We start from the raw sequence: 15,413 nt of genomic DNA, 5'->3' as shown, positions 1-15,413 counted from the left end.
GTTTTATTGAAGAATAGTTGCGCACGAGGCGTTTTGCTAATTTGGCGTTGAACACATCTTCCTGGACATTTTTCACAATAAAAGTCTGTCGTTATTTTTTATATTATGTTTCTAAAACTTAATGCACAGCAGGTAGCCAATCGGGATCCTCCGTGGCCTTCACGCCTCTCCTCTGTGACACCGTCTACTACTAGTAATATATATTACTGGTGCTGCTCGATGCTTCTAATCCAGGAGCGAAAAAATATACAAATAACATTTTTATAAATTTGTATTTTTTGTTAAAATGCTGAAAAATCGTCAAACTAATTATTTTTAAAACTCTTGTTTTCATATTATGTTTAAGTATTTGGTAGTTTCAGTAATCTGGGAGAAAGTTCAGCAGAACACAAAATAACATTATATTGTCCTAAATTTAGTAATATTTTCTTTCTAAGACTTTACAGTACTACACAGTGAATTTCCCAGGGTTTTTCACAATAAAAGTGTTGTTATTTTTAAAATTATATTACTCAAACTTAATGCACAGCCGTTAGCCAACAGGAAACAAGACAAACACTGTGTTGTGTTCCCTGAAGCCGTCGTCCAGTGGGGGGGGGGGGAGAGTTTTGGCAATTAGCCTAGTTTACATTCATTGAGTCTTTTCCCCTCTGGGACGCCTACACTGACATGTTTACATGATTCCAAATCCTGAAGCCAGTGTGGACAAAAGTAACTGAAGTTAAACGTCTCATCGCCGTCGGTAACCAGCAATAATAATAATAATAACAATAATAATAATAATAATAATCCCTCTTGACGGCTTCCGCTCCGGCTGCAGGCCAAACATCCACCGTGTGTAATAAGCCAGTTACGCAAGACGTTGACGCACTGAATTGAACCCGTCGCCCTGAGTGTGAGGCGACAGTGCTAGCCACTACACCACCGTGTGTATGTATATGTACAGGACTGTCTCAGAAAATTAGAATATTGTGATAAAGTTCTTTATTTTCTGTAATGCAATTAAAAAAACAAAAATGTCATGCATTCTGGATTCATTACAAATCAACTGAAATATTGCAAGCCTTTTATTCTTTTAATATTGCTGATTATGGCTTACAGCTTAAGAAAACTCTAAAATCCTATCTCATAAAATTTTAATATTTCCTCAGACCAAGTAAAAAAAGATTTATAACAGCTGAGTGTTTGTCAAGGCTCAGGAAACCCTTGCAGGTGTTTCGAGTTAATTAGACAATTCAAGTGATTTGTTTAATACCCTACTAGTATACTTTTTCATGATATTCTAATATTTAGAGATAGGATATTTGAGTTTTCTTAAGCTGTAAGCCATAATCAGCAATAAATCAGAATAAAAGGCTTGCAATATTTCAGTTGATTTGTAATGAATCCAGAATGCATGACATTTTTGTTTTTTTAATTGCATTACAGAAAATAAAGAACTTCATCACAATATTCTAATTTTCTGAGACAGTCCTGTATATATATATACATATATATATACATATATATATATATACATGTATATATAAATATGTATATATAAATATGTATATATATACATATATGTATATATATGTGTATATATACATATATATACATGTATATATATACGTCTATATATATATATATATACATATATATAACCGAACATTCCCATCAGCCTCAGCTGTACTAAACTACGATGCTAACATGCTGACCATTAGCTAACCATTAGCTAACCATTAGCATGTCAGCATTGCCGTTGTGCTGCTAGCATGGTGGTCGACCTGTAAGGACCATGATGCACCACACACACACACACACACACACACCTCATGTGTGAGTCCTGGTTCATGTCAATTTACAAAGTGTTAGTTAGCACGTCGCTGCAGTGTTAGTTAGCATGTTGCTAAAATGCTGGTTGCGGGTTCATTTATCTGGTTTTCACCTTTGACCCTGAAGCGTGGAAAGCTTTTGCACATAATTACGGGAAGAGTTTGATTCACTGGGAGAACCAGTGCTTCTCCTTTGGTAATCTGCCGGATTAGATATCGGCGTGCCAGCAGACTGAGAGCTGATTACACCGGTCGGCTCATCCTCCCATCAGGATAACGGTCTAAACCACTTTGATATCGGACTCATTACCCCCCGCACACGAGCTGGGTGTGTGTCTTTTGCTCACTGTTACTGTGTCTGACAGTCACATGTTATACGTATTAATCTGAGCCTATTTGCACGGTTTTATTTTAAATATCACCGTATCATAACATCCTGTCTGCTGCTGTGAATGGAGCCAGTAACGGTCAAGACGGACACACATACGAACTCCCATGTACATTCCAACACACACACACACACACATTTTTATCACAGTCCCCATGGGGAACATTGGTCCCCACGACATGAGTGAAATGTCAGGTGGTGGACCCCACCGGGATATAGAAACGCACACGCACACACACACACAGCGTTGTCCACCCGACCCGGCTCAGAGGAAGCGGAACACAAACAGCCAGCAGGAAGAGTCGAGGTCACTTCCTATTTTTGTACCTTTTTCGAAGTTCTTCATTCCTATAAACTGCAGACCGCACAATAATAATAACAATCCCCGGTTTCCTGCACTATTGATGACTTGATGAGCAAACAGCTCGATGGAGAGTTCAGGGAGTGCAGTAAAGGGCAGCGTTATGTAATTGATGGTCAGCGGCCGCTGACTCAGCAGTTACTGTCAGCCGGGCTGGAGCCGGAGGGAAAATCAGCAAGCAGCAGAAACATGGAGGTTCCACCTGGAACCGAACAGGGTTCTTCAGAGGGATGCCAGAGATAGAAGAACCACTTCTGGTTCCACAGAGAACCTTTCAAACCAGGGTTCTCTAAAGAACCATTACCTTAAAGAGTTCTTCAAAGAACCTATAAAGGTGTCTCAAAGAACCTTACCAAATGGTTCTTTAAGGCACCATATCTGGTTCCACAGAGAACCTTTCAAACCAGGGTTCTTTAATGAACCATTTGTGTTTTGGGGGAATGACGGTGTGCAGAGGGTGGCGTGCAGAGGGTGATATATACATATATAACAATTTATATCTATTTATATATATATATATGTAAATGTATATATACATATATATGTATATATATGTATATATATATGTATATGTATATATATTTCGATATATGTATATATATGCATATACATATGTATATATATTATATATATATATGTAAATGTATATAGATATATATTTATATATGTATATGTATATATATATGCATATATATACATATATACAAATATGTATATATATGTATATGTATATACATATATATATACATATATATATGTATATGTATATATATACATATACTGTATATATGTGTATATATACATATATATATACATATATATATGTATATAAATATGTATATATACATATATATATGTATATATATATGTATATATTGTGGCAGCCAGCCACGGACGAGACCACGAGGGGAAGTAAGGGATGGGAAATACCGACTGTTCCCTGTACTTCCCCACTGCGGCCCAGAGAGGGAGCCAACGGAACACCGACAGCCAGACGACAAAAGTGAAAACACCTGGGGGTGATTGGAGGCACGGGCCGGCAACCAATCACCACCCGGTACGTGGCAGATAAAAGACAGGACAGAAGCCCACAAGAGGAAAGTGGGGGAGACGACGATACGCCCGATTGAACTAAAACCTCTGGTATTGGGAAATAAAAGACTTTGCATTTGATGGTAAATTGGGTGTGGACAGTTTAATTATTATTTCTCAGTCACGGGGCACCCGCCGGGTGCCACATATGGTGGAGAATGCGGGTTTCGCATTCTGACTGAAGATAATGATTAAACCCCCCCAACTACAATGGAATCAAAGGATTTAACGGCGCTGATTGCACAACTCGTGGCTAACAATCAACAGCTCATAGTTAACAATCAACAGCAGCAGACGCGCCACGACCAGACCCTGCTGGTGCAGCAGCAAACCACCGAGCTTCTGCGGACCCAACTCACGGAGCGTTACGAAGCCCAGGAGGAGCAGGCTGGCTATGAGAGGGACCGCCGGGTCCACCCCGCACGCTTCCTCACCAAGCAGACCCCCGCGGATGACATTGAGGTCTTCCTGCTAACCTTTGAGAGGACCGCGGTCAGAGAAGAGTGGCCTATCGACCAATGGGTAGGACTGATTAGCCCATTTTTGTCAGGCATAGCGCAGACCACCTACCAGGGCGTAGCCACTGACCCCTTACCACTTTTGACACCCTAAACGGGAAATTTTGAAACGCCATGGGTTTACACTGATCACCCGAGCCCAGCGTTACCACGAGTGGGTATTCGACCCCACAGTCACCCTCGAGCACAGATGCATGAGCTAGTGAGGCTTACCAATGCTTGGCTGATCTCAGAGCCAAAAACCCTCACTCCCATCGAACGGATCATCATGGACCGATTCATGAGGTCACTTCCCTACGACGCCAAGAAATTGGTGTGTCAACAGAATCCCCAGAGCGTGGACCAGCTGGTGGATCTGCTGGAAGGGTACCAGGCCGCCCAGGAGTACTGCGCAGTGGACGGCTGGGGAATACAGAAGCCCCCACGCGCCCCAAGAAGCGACAGCCCGAGGAGGGGCCCGTCGTGAGACCTACACAGGAAACACCATGGAGACGGCCCCCCACCAACCCCGACCACCGAAGGTGTTACGAAAGGGAGGGAGGCCACATCGCCTGGAACTGTCCCCAGAAGGGTGATGTGCACATGGTCTCGGCCACCAGCGAGAAACCCGCCGGACGACCCTATGGGTTACTAACCACAGGCTGGGCAGAAGAGACGGGGGACTCACCCTCGACTCCGGTCACCGCTAACGGGCGAGACGCCATCGCCCTGATAGATTCCGGAAGCGTGGTGACGCTGGTGCGACCGGAGTTCGCCCAGACCCCTCTCCTGGAAGACACACTGAGTGTCACGTGTATACATGGCGAGCACCGTCAGTACCCCACTACAAACATCACGTTAAAAACAATAAAGGGAACATACTCGGGCACCGCCGGGGTCGTACCAGGCCTACCAGTAGCCGTGCTCATCGGGCGGGACTTCCCCCTCTTCAGACAGCTGTGGCTGCGCCTGGCCAGGGGAGGGCCGCGGAAGGCCCGAGGGGGCCCCTCGGCCCCGCCTCCCAGGCAGCGCCACTCGGCACCCCGCCTCTGTGCGGTGCAGGACGTCGACCCCCAAGGCTCCACCGACCCCATCTCAGAAGGAGAGTCCAGCACCGGGGAGGTAGTGGCGGAAGAGGAAGAGGGACCGGGGGAGACGAGGGAAGGGGAAAGGAACCCCCTCGAGGAAGAGGCAGACGCTTCCCCCAGCAGAGAGGAAGCCGACCAATGGGACATGTTCCCCTTCAACAACGACACCGACGTGGGCCCAAGGGCTGAGCCTCTAGCCGGGAGATTCGGCTCTGCCCAGCTCGAGGATGTCAACCTCACCAGCGCTCTGCAGCAAGTCTCTGTGATCGACGGGCGACTCGTCGAAGGGGTGAGACAATGTGTATATCCTCACTTTGCCATTAAAAATGCATTATTATACCAGGTTGTCCGGAAAGCCTCCGGAACTAGTGACTTGTTGTTAGTACCACGGCCATTTATCCCCACGGTGCTGCGCTTAGCTCACACTCACCAGCTCGGAGCCCACCTAGGAGTAGAGAAAACCCTAGAGAGGATTAAAGCCAGGTTTTACTGGCCAGGCATAAAGAAAGCCGTAGAAGAGTACTGCCGGAGCTGTCCCGAGTGCCAACAGGTGGCACCCAGACCCCATCACCGCGACCCCCTAGTCCCCTTGCCTATAATTGCCGTACCGTTTAGTCGAATAGGGATGGACCTGGTCGGGCCACTGCCAAAAAGTGCCCGAGGACACCAATACATCCTAGTAGTCCTAGACTACGCCACCAGGTACCCCGAAGCAATTCCCCTACGCACCATGGCCTCCAAGGGAATAGCTCGCGAGCTAATGCTAATGTTTTCACGGGTAGGCATCCCCGAGGAAATATTAACAGACCAAGGCACCCCCTTCATGTCCCGAATCATGAAAGACCTATGCCGAGTCATGAACATTACCCAGTTGAGAACGTCAGTATACCACCCTCAGACTGACGGGCTGGTAGAGCGCTTCAACCAGACCCTGAAACAGATGTTGAGGAAAGTTATCGACGCGGACGGAAGGAATTGGGATCAGCTCTTACCACACCTAATGTTTGCCATTCGTGAGGTGCCCCAGGCTTCCACAGGATTTTCTCCCTTCGAGCTGCTATACGGGAGACAACCCAGAGGACTCCTAGACCTGGCCAAAGAAGCCTGGGAGCAACAACCTCACCCCATCGGACCCTGGTGGAACACGTGGAGGAGGTACAGGAGAGAATGGCCACTATATGGCCCGTGGTAAGAGAACACATGGAGGCCGCCCAGGCCGCCCAAGCCCGTGTCTACAACAGGAGCGCACAGCCCCGGGTGTTCGGCGCCGGAGACAGAGTGTTGGTGCTGGTGCCCACCTCGGAGTGCAAGTTCCTGGCCAAATGGCACGGCCCCTACGAGGTGATCGAAAAGGTGGGAGAGGTCAACTACCGCATTAGGCAGCCCGGCGAAGACCACCAGAGAAGGTATATCACATCAATTTGTTAAAAAAATGGGTCGCCCGGGAGGCTGTGTGTGCTGTATCTCTCCCACCAGGCCCGTCAAAAACGGAGGCCGTAGTGGTACCTATGGGCGAGCAGCTATCCGAGAGACAACGCCAGGACCTCCGAGAGCTGATCGACCGCCATAGAGATGTGTTCTCACGGAAGCCGCCATACCAACCTTCTGGAACATCACATCATTACCGAGCCCGGGAAGAAGGTAAAGCTGAGGCCCTACCGAATCCCGGAGAGAAGCCGTGCGGCAAGAGGTTAAAACGATGTTACAGAACGGGATCATCGAAGAGTCCCATAGTGAGTGGAGTAGCCCCATTGTGCTGGTCCCCAAAACAGACGGAACCCTCAGGTTCTGTAATGATTTCCGGCAACTAAACCTGATATCCAAGTTCGACGCATACCCCATGCCTAGGGTGGACGAGTTGATCGAGCGGCTGGGGACCAGCCGATATATCACCACCCTAGACCTGACCAAGGGGTACTGGCAGGTACCCCTGGCGCCAGCGGCCCGGGAGAAGACCGCCTTCATCACCCCCGACGGGTTGTTCCACTACCTAATGCTCCCGTTTGGCCTACATGGAGCCCCGGCCACCTTCCAGAGGCTGATGGACCGCGTCCTCCGGCCCCACCAGAAATATGCAGCAGCCTACATAGATGATATTGTCATCCATGGGAGGAGTGGGGGACCCATCTCCAGCAGGTCACCGCCGTGCTGAGAGCCCTGAGAGGGCCGGGCTGACCGCCAACCCCAAGAAGTGTCGCCTCGGCCTTGGGACGCAGATTACCTGGGGTTTACAATAGGGCGTGGATCGTCAAACCCCAGGCAGGCAAGGTCGAGGCGATACGAAACTGGCCCCGCCCCAAACCAAAAAGCAGGTGCGAACCGTGGGGCTCACCAGCTATTACCGCGGTTTGTCCCCATTTCTCCTCCCTCGCAGCACCCTCACGGACCTCACCAGGAGCCGGCTGGCCGACCGGATCCTGTGGACAGAAGAGACGGAGAAGGCATTCCAAGAGCTCAAAGAGGCGCTCTGCTCAGGACCAGTGTTGGTGACCCCCGATTTCTCCAAACCCCTCATCGTCCAGACAGACGCATCGGAAACAGGGGTGGGTGCCGTTCTATCACAGCTGCAAGAAGGGGAGGAACACCCCATTACGTATATCAGCAGAAAACTGCTACCCCGAGAACAAAACTACTCGACGATCGAGAAAGAATGTTTAGCCATTAAATGGGCGTTGGAAGAGTTAAAATATTATTTGTTGGGACGGCACTTCACCCTTGTCACGGACCACGCCCCTCTCGTCTGGATGTCAAGGAACAAAGAAACTAATGCCAGGGTCACTCGCTGGTTCCTGTCCCTTCAATCCTTTGCCTTCTCCGTCGTCCACAGGTCCGGGGCCGCGCATGGGAACGCGGATGCCATGTCCCGGAGAGACGCCTTGGGGGGATGGGCCGCCCCGCCCTCCCGGTTGGAGCTGAGGAGGGGGGTGTGTGGCAGCCAGCCACGGACGAGACCACGAGGGGAAGTAAGGGATGGGAAATACCGACTGTTCCCTGTACTTCCCCACTGCGGCCCAGAGAGGGAGCCAACGGAACACCGACAGCCAGACGACAAAAGTGAAAACACCTGGGGGTGATTGGAGGCACGGGCCGGCAACCAATCACCACCCGGTACGTGGCAGATAAAAGACAGGACAGAAGCCCACAAGAGGAAAGTGGGGGAGACGACGATACGCCCGATTGAACTAAAACCTCTGGTATTGGGAAATAAAAGACTTTGCATTTGATGGTAAATTGGGTGTGGACAGTTTAATTATTATTTCTCAGTCACGGGGCACCCGCCGGGTGCCACAATATATACATATACATATATATATATATGTATGTATATATATATTTATAATGCTCAAATTACTTCTTTCTTATACATTTATTTGTTACACTATTTTTTGCACAAGCACTAAAACTACTAGACGTGTTTTGTTTTGGTCTCTCTGTGTTTTTCTCCACTCGGTGAAACCGAACAGGAACTCTGACGCTTTGTTTACATCGCAGCCTCCTCGGCCTCCTCACCTCAGGGGGTCAAAGCCCCTGAAGCTCCATCGTTGCCCCATCCGTGTTCTTTATCGGCTTTCCAGGAATGAGGAAGTGTGTGTGTGTGAGGAAACTTCTTTTACGGGAAGGCGAAGCGAGTGTGTGGAGGGAGGGGCTAAGAGGAATGCATGTGGGCAGGGAGGTTATGACACATATCTGTTGAGACACACAAGAAAGGATGAGAAGAAAAGGCAAAGTGCAAAGGGTGGACTCCACTTTAATGACATCCTGAGGCATGCTGTCACATCGCGCTGCTCGGCTCGCAGCCCTCTCGGTACACCTGACGGCCGTGAGAGGAAACGTCCTCCCAGCGTCTCGTGACCGTGTTACCGCTGTGTGTGTGTGTGTGTGTGTGTGTGTGTGTGTGTGTGTGATTGTTATCTTCAGGGCCCATATCTGGCGTTGCCGTGTCTGTTTTCCGAGAGCGAGAGCAGGCCTCCCTCTTCCCTGGAAGGACGTGGCGGCAGCAGCCGGCACCACGTGCAAGCCGGTGGATCGGCCAATAGGATTGCGGCGCTCCACCCCCCCCCCCCCCACGGCATTTCCTGTAAACCTCACACATGTTAAGTTTCCCTTTCTAGTTGTTGTTGCTGATCCATATTTATCTGATTCAGTCTCACCTTGTGAAACATTTCCTATAAATGTTTTTTTTGCTTGATTCTTGTGAAAAATGTTTTTTTTTGTTGATGTTTTTTTAAAGATTACCACTCGGCCAATACCAAGAGGCCCCAAGAGGCCCCTTGAGGCCCCTTGAGGCCCCTGGAGGCCCCTTGGCAGACCCACTGTGTGTGCTCTCCTCCTCTGGATGAACAGTCTACTTCCTCGATGCTCATCGGGCACTTAACATAATCACTGTCATTACTGTCGGGATTCTCCCGGACCGGACTGGGACGTCTGAACCGGGTGGACCTGGTTGAGCCCGGAGACCTGCTGGTTTGGCCCCTCGGCCCCTCGGCCACCTCCACTCCCTCAACGTCAGGTCCAACCTCATTCTGCCAGCTGGGAACCGACTCTTGCTCCTGTTGAGGGGAAAAATGCTCCGATGAAGCTTCTGAAACCCGGTCCTGATTCTTTAAGCAATCAGTTCAGCCAGGGGCGTTTGTAGGATTCAAAGGAGGGGGGGCTACGCCCCAAGGGCGCCGCTATGGTTGGTTATGGTTGTGTGCGCAATTTTTTTGCGGCCCCTGAATACCCATTGTTAGCGGCAGGACGCAGTGACTTCCTGGCTAAGCTAACGGCACAAACACGACGTATGTTGGACAGGCTAACCTCCGGCTCCCAGTCGTTGTGCTAAGCTAAGCTTAGCTTCCTGGCTAAGCTAACGGCAAAGAAATGATCTGATAGTTCTTTGTTTTTGCCAATGAAGTGCAAAGCAACGTGTCACTTGTTTAAGAAGAAAAAAAAACACACCTGTTCCACCTACAACCTTTTTTTCAAAATCAACGCTGACAATAACTTACAGTAAATCAATATCTGTCACCGATAGTGAAAATCAAGACAACTCTTCGCAGTTCAGTCATGGGGTTAGCTCACTGCGCGTCAGGAGGAGGGGTTCGAACTTGGGGTGCTGTAGGAAGTGCAAAGTGTAAAAGCCCTTTGAGGCAAATTAGCGCTTCATCCGATGTCTCGGTGGTGACATTGTGCATCCCGTGGATATTTATAGGCAAGGATGGAGGCCGGCACGCCGCGGGTCGCGACAGGAGCTGAAACACACACCGGCGTGAATGCAGAGCGGAGCTTTCTTCTTGGTGGTTTTGTCCCGAGTCCATTCTTCCCTCCGAGCTTCCGCAACCTCCCCTTCCCATGACCTTTCAGACTCGAGGCCCGGCGGCCTCCCCCTCCCACAGCCTATCAGCTGCTCAGGGAATTAGCTATAAGAGAAAGTCAGGGTCACCCCCGGCTCAGACTCCCACTACCCTGGAAACCCAACACAGGCATCCTGGAGACAAACACAGAGCCACTGAACGACCACAGTGAGATCCTTCACTCCCACAGTTCCCAGTCAGTCCTGGGAAAAAAAATACCCACTGAATTTTAAACTAAAGCAAATAAAAGGAGGAACAGGTTGTCCGGTCAGAAGCTTTAACGAGCCTCAGCTCAGGGTTTATTCCTCAGCTCGAATGCTTGTAGATAGAAGTTGAGCTTGTAGATAGAAGTTGAGCTCATCTCTTGATACTCTTGTCTTTTACTCTTTTGCCCCTGGTCCCAATAAATCTCTCACCTAACCTGTCTGGTTGGATCCAGCTCAGGTCCGTTCTGGTTGGTTGTGGGAACCGTCGATCCGACCCTGGGTTGGGCCAAACAACGGAAACCGAGACCTGAACAGATATTGGTTTGAAAAAGCTAATATTGCCAGATGCAGGTTGACAATCACCAATACGTTAACTCGTTAGTGTGTATGACATCATTCCACCCACTGTGGGTCGATACCGGTCGGCGATGTCCTGTGATATGTAAATACCCTATTGTCCTGGTCCAGGTGGGCCTGAAGTGAGACTAAGGTCTTCACTTCATATCCTGTGAAAATGTCATGTTTTATTATTCTTGGTTTATTTGGAAAAGGTGAACGGGAACCAGACCAGAGCGGAAATGCAACATGTTCTTCTCTTGGTCTGAACCAAATGAGCAAAACTACAGGTGTAATAGCACCTTTAAACGTCTTTAAACATCTTTAAACGTCTTTAAACGTCTTCAAACACCTTTAAACATCTTTAAACGTCTTTAAACTTCTTTAAAAACCTTTAAACATCTTTAAACACATTTAAACGTCTTTAAACGTCTTTAAACATCTTTAAACGTCTTTAAACTTCTTTAAAAACCTTTAAACACCTTTAAACATCTTTAAACGACTTTAAACATCTTGAAACACCTTTAAACGTCTTCAAACACCTTTAAACGTCTTCAAACGTCTTTAAACGTCTTCAAACACCTTTAAACGTCTTCAAACACCTTTAAACGTCTTCAAACACCTTTAAACATCTTTAAACGTCTTTAAACTTCTTTAAAACCTTTAAACATCTTTAAACACATTTAAACGTCTTTAAACATCTTTAAACGTCTTTAAACTTCTTTAAAAACCTTTAAACACCTTTAAACATCTTTAAACGACTTTAATCATCTTGAAACACCTTTAAACGTCTTCAAACACCTTTAAACGTCTTCAAACGTCTTTAAACGTCTTCAAACACCTTTAAACGTCTTCAAACATCTTTAAACGTTTTCAAACACCTTTAAACGTCTTTAAACGTCTTCAAACACCTTTAAACGTCTTCAAACACCTTTAAACGTCTTCAAACACCTTTAATTCAATTCAATTCAATTCAGTTTATTTGTATAGCCCAATTTCACAAATTACAAATTTGTCTCGGAGTGCTTTACAATCTGTACACATAGACATCCCTGCCCCAAAACCTCACATCGGACCAGGAAAAACTCCCAAATAACCCTTCAGGGGGAAAAAAGGGAAGAAACCTGGAGGAGAGCAACAGAGGAGGATCCCTCTCCTAGGATGGACAGATGCAATAGATGTCATGTGACCAGAAGGACAGATTTAGAGTTAAAATACATTCAATGAATATGACAGAGTGTATGAATAGTTCATAGTAGGCATATTCCACGATGGAGACCTCCACGATCCATCAGGCAGATGGCGGTGGGGAGGAGGAGTGGGCGGAGTCTCAACAGGACAGTGGCGTAGTCATGAGCAGGAATTCCACGACCCAGACGATCCATCAGGCAGATAGGATCTATGCCGTCTCATAGGGTCCGATGACCCCATGAGACGTAAAGTCAAAAGGACTTCCGGGGAGAAAGCAGAGTTAGTAACGTGTGATTGAGAGATGAAAATTCATCCTTAAGGAGAGAAAAAAGAGGAGATAGGTACTCAGTGCATCCTAAAACGTCCCCCGGCAGCTATAAGCCTATAGCAGCATATCAAGGGGCTGGACCAGGTGAACCTGATTCAGCCCTAACTATAAGCTCTGTCAAAGAGGAAGGTCTTAAGTCTACTCTTAAACGAGGTGACTGTGTCTGCCTCCCGGACTGAAATTGGAAGCTGGTTCCATAAAAGAACGTCTTCAAACATCTTTAAACGTTTTCAAACACCTTTAAACGTCTTTAAACATCTTTAAACGTCTTCAAACACCTTTAAACGTCTTTAAACGTCTTTAAACGTCTTCAAACACCTTTAAACGTCTTTAAACGTCTTCAAAAACCTTTAAACGTCTTTAAACGTCTTTAAACGTCTTCAAACACCTTTAAACGTCTTTAAACACCTTTAAACGTCTTCAAACGTCTTTAAACGTCTTCAAACACCTTTAAACGTCTTTAAACGTCCTTAAACGTCTTCAAACACCTTTAAACGTCTTCAAACACCTTTAAACGTCTTTCAACATCTTTAAACGTCTTCAAACACCTTTAAACGTCTTTAAACGTCTTCAAACGTCTTTAAACGTCTTCAAACACCTTTAAACGTCTTTAAACTTCTTTAAACGTCTTTAAACTTATTTAAAAACCTTTAAACGTCTTTAAACTTCTTTAAACGTCTTCAAACACCTTTAAACATCTTTAAACGTCTTTAAACGTCTTCAAACACCTTTAAACGTCTTTAAACACCTTTAAACGTCTTTAAACGTCTTCAAACACCTTTAAACGTCTTTAAACTTCTTTAAACGTCTTTAAACGTCTTTAAACTTCTTTAAAAACCTTTAAACGTCTTTAAACTTCTTTGAAAAACCTTTAAACACCTTTAAAGGTCTTTAAACGTCTTGTTTTGGTTTTTACGGGACACTTAAAAGATGAACTTGTGCTGCAGTCTGTGTTTCGTGCCTCAGGTATTTTTGCCGTAGGGATGTTTACATGTTTACATTGTCACGGCAATTGTCCCAAAAGTAGACGTGCACATTATTTTCCATCCACTGGTTGGAGGGTCAACTTGACTTCAGGCTCGTTGGGTCACAAGTTGTCGCTGTGGGCTGCAATGCTTTACTCCACCAGTAGGGGAAGATGTCAACCAGGAACTAAAACCTCCTGACGTCTACGAGAGGACACGCGGAGGGAGGAGTCGGCGTACAACGCCACGCATTTGTGAATCGCTCTTTGAGCACGTGTCTTCAGTCCGGAGATGAAGACGAGCGGCCGGTGAACATCTGGGAAGATCCTCATGAGAAGCATCCGATTGGCCCGTGGGGGAAGGAGTGAAGGGTTCGCTGCGTCAGCAACGCCTTCGTCAACGGGCGTTTCCCTTCAGCTCCTTTTCAAAGCCCCTCGAGCCAGAGAGCGGCAACGCTTTACTCTCACACGGGGAAGGTGGAATGGAATGAGAACGATGTCAGTTATGAGAACCGAGTGAGGGTTAGGTTAGGGTTAACCGGGTTAGGGTTAACCATGTTAGGGTTAGGGTTAACCGGGTTAGGGTTAACCATGTCAGGGTTAGGGTTAACCATGTTAGGGTTAACCGTGTTAGGGTTAGGGTTAACCATGTTAGGGTTAGGGTTAACCGTGTTAGGGTTAACCGTGTTAGGGTTAACCGTGTTAGGTTTATGGTCAACTGGGTTATGGTTAACCGTGTTAGGGTTAATCGTGTTAGGGTTATGGTTAACTGGGTTAGGGTTATGGTTAACCGTGTTAGGTTTATGGTCAACTGGGTTATGGTTAACCGTGTTAGGGTTAGGGTTAACCGTGTTATGGTTAACCGTGTTAGGGTTAGGGTTAACCGTGTTAGGGTTAATCGTGTTAGGGTTAATCATGTTAGGGTTATGGTTAACTGGGTTAGGGTTAACCGTGTTAGGGTTAACCGTGTTAGGGTTATGGTTAACTGGGTTAGGGTTAACCGTGTTAGGGTTAATCGTGTTAGGGTTATGGTTAACTGGGTTAGGGTTAACCGTGTTATCGCAACGCTGTGTATGTTGTCATGAATCCGCCGTGTCCTCTAAGGCGAGTACTAGTTTATTTGACGTGTTGAATGTCTCCTGTGGATCAGACTCTTATCCAGAGTAAAATAACGTCCCACAGATCAAAGGCTTCCCGACGCTCTCTGGGATGTCCTGCTCTTCCACAGAAATGTCAACGGACGGTTTGCTTGTGGAGTCAACGACGGAGCAGCGGTAGCACTTGCACAATGTGAAGGCAGCTGTGTGTGTGTGTGTGCAGCCTCCCCCCCCCCCCCCTCCTACCTCCAGCACCAGCCCTCCTCGCCCCCTGCGTGTCCGGACTCGTGATGCGTTCAGGCGTCTCAAGGGACCGTGGGAGCGCAGGTGTCGAGGCGGGGCACCCGAGAGCCCCCCCCCGCGCTCCGCTCTCCTCTCTCATTAGGAGTTCTGAGTCATTCATGACGATGTGCAAACAAAAGTCGACAGCGAAACCGTCTTCATGTGGCGACAGATCGAGATTAAGGCGAACGGCGAGGAATTCACGCTGAGACGGAGCGCCGCATTCCTCCCGAACGAAGACCATGGGAACCTCGAAGAATCTCGGAGAACCAGCACAATGACGCTCTCTATTAATTTTGTGCTGAATGTAAATAAAGACCGAACACACAGAACCATGGAGGTACCACCTGGATCCGAATATGGTTCTTCAGAGTGATGCCAGAGAAGAACCATTTATGGTTCCACAAAGAACCTTTCAAACCAGGGTTCTTTA

General features: G+C 47.2%; 1 protein-coding gene across 2 annotated transcripts; it reads left to right on the top strand.

The window, feature by feature from the left end:
* Window positions 1–4,720: 4,720 nt before the first annotated feature.
* LOC130199446 (uncharacterized) lies at window positions 4,721–8,513 on the top strand. Of its 2 annotated transcripts, none has more exons than XM_056422930.1 (2): window positions 4,721–5,529; window positions 8,068–8,513. In XM_056422930.1, exons 1-2 carry the CDS (start codon window positions 4,756–4,758, stop codon window positions 8,296–8,298), a joined length of 1,005 nt encoding a protein of 334 aa, XP_056278905.1. In that variant the 5' UTR covers window positions 4,721–4,755; the 3' UTR covers window positions 8,299–8,513. The 2 variants fall into 2 exon arrangements, 1 of the variants encoding a protein (XP_056278905.1); XR_008832838.1 differs by lacking the exon at window positions 4,721–5,529 and adding an exon at window positions 7,625–7,783.
* The last annotated feature ends 6,900 nt before the right edge of the window (window positions 8,514–15,413 follow it).

The sequence above is a fragment of the Pseudoliparis swirei genome, chromosome 9 (assembly GCF_029220125.1).
Source record: "Pseudoliparis swirei isolate HS2019 ecotype Mariana Trench chromosome 9, NWPU_hadal_v1, whole genome shotgun sequence".
Classification (NCBI taxonomy): domain Eukaryota; kingdom Metazoa; phylum Chordata; class Actinopteri; order Perciformes; family Liparidae; genus Pseudoliparis; species Pseudoliparis swirei.
This window is presented reverse-complemented; position numbering and strand designations above follow the sequence as displayed.

Coding starts and splice junctions, on each gene's coding strand:
- LOC130199446 (XM_056422930.1), top strand. CDS start 4,756: ATGGTCTCGGCCACCAGCGAGAAACCCGCCGGACGACCCTATGGGTTA. Junction 5,530..8,067: donor ACGGGCGACTCGTCGAAGGG/GTGAGACAATGT, acceptor CGTCGTCCACAG/GTCCGGGGCCGCGCATGGGA.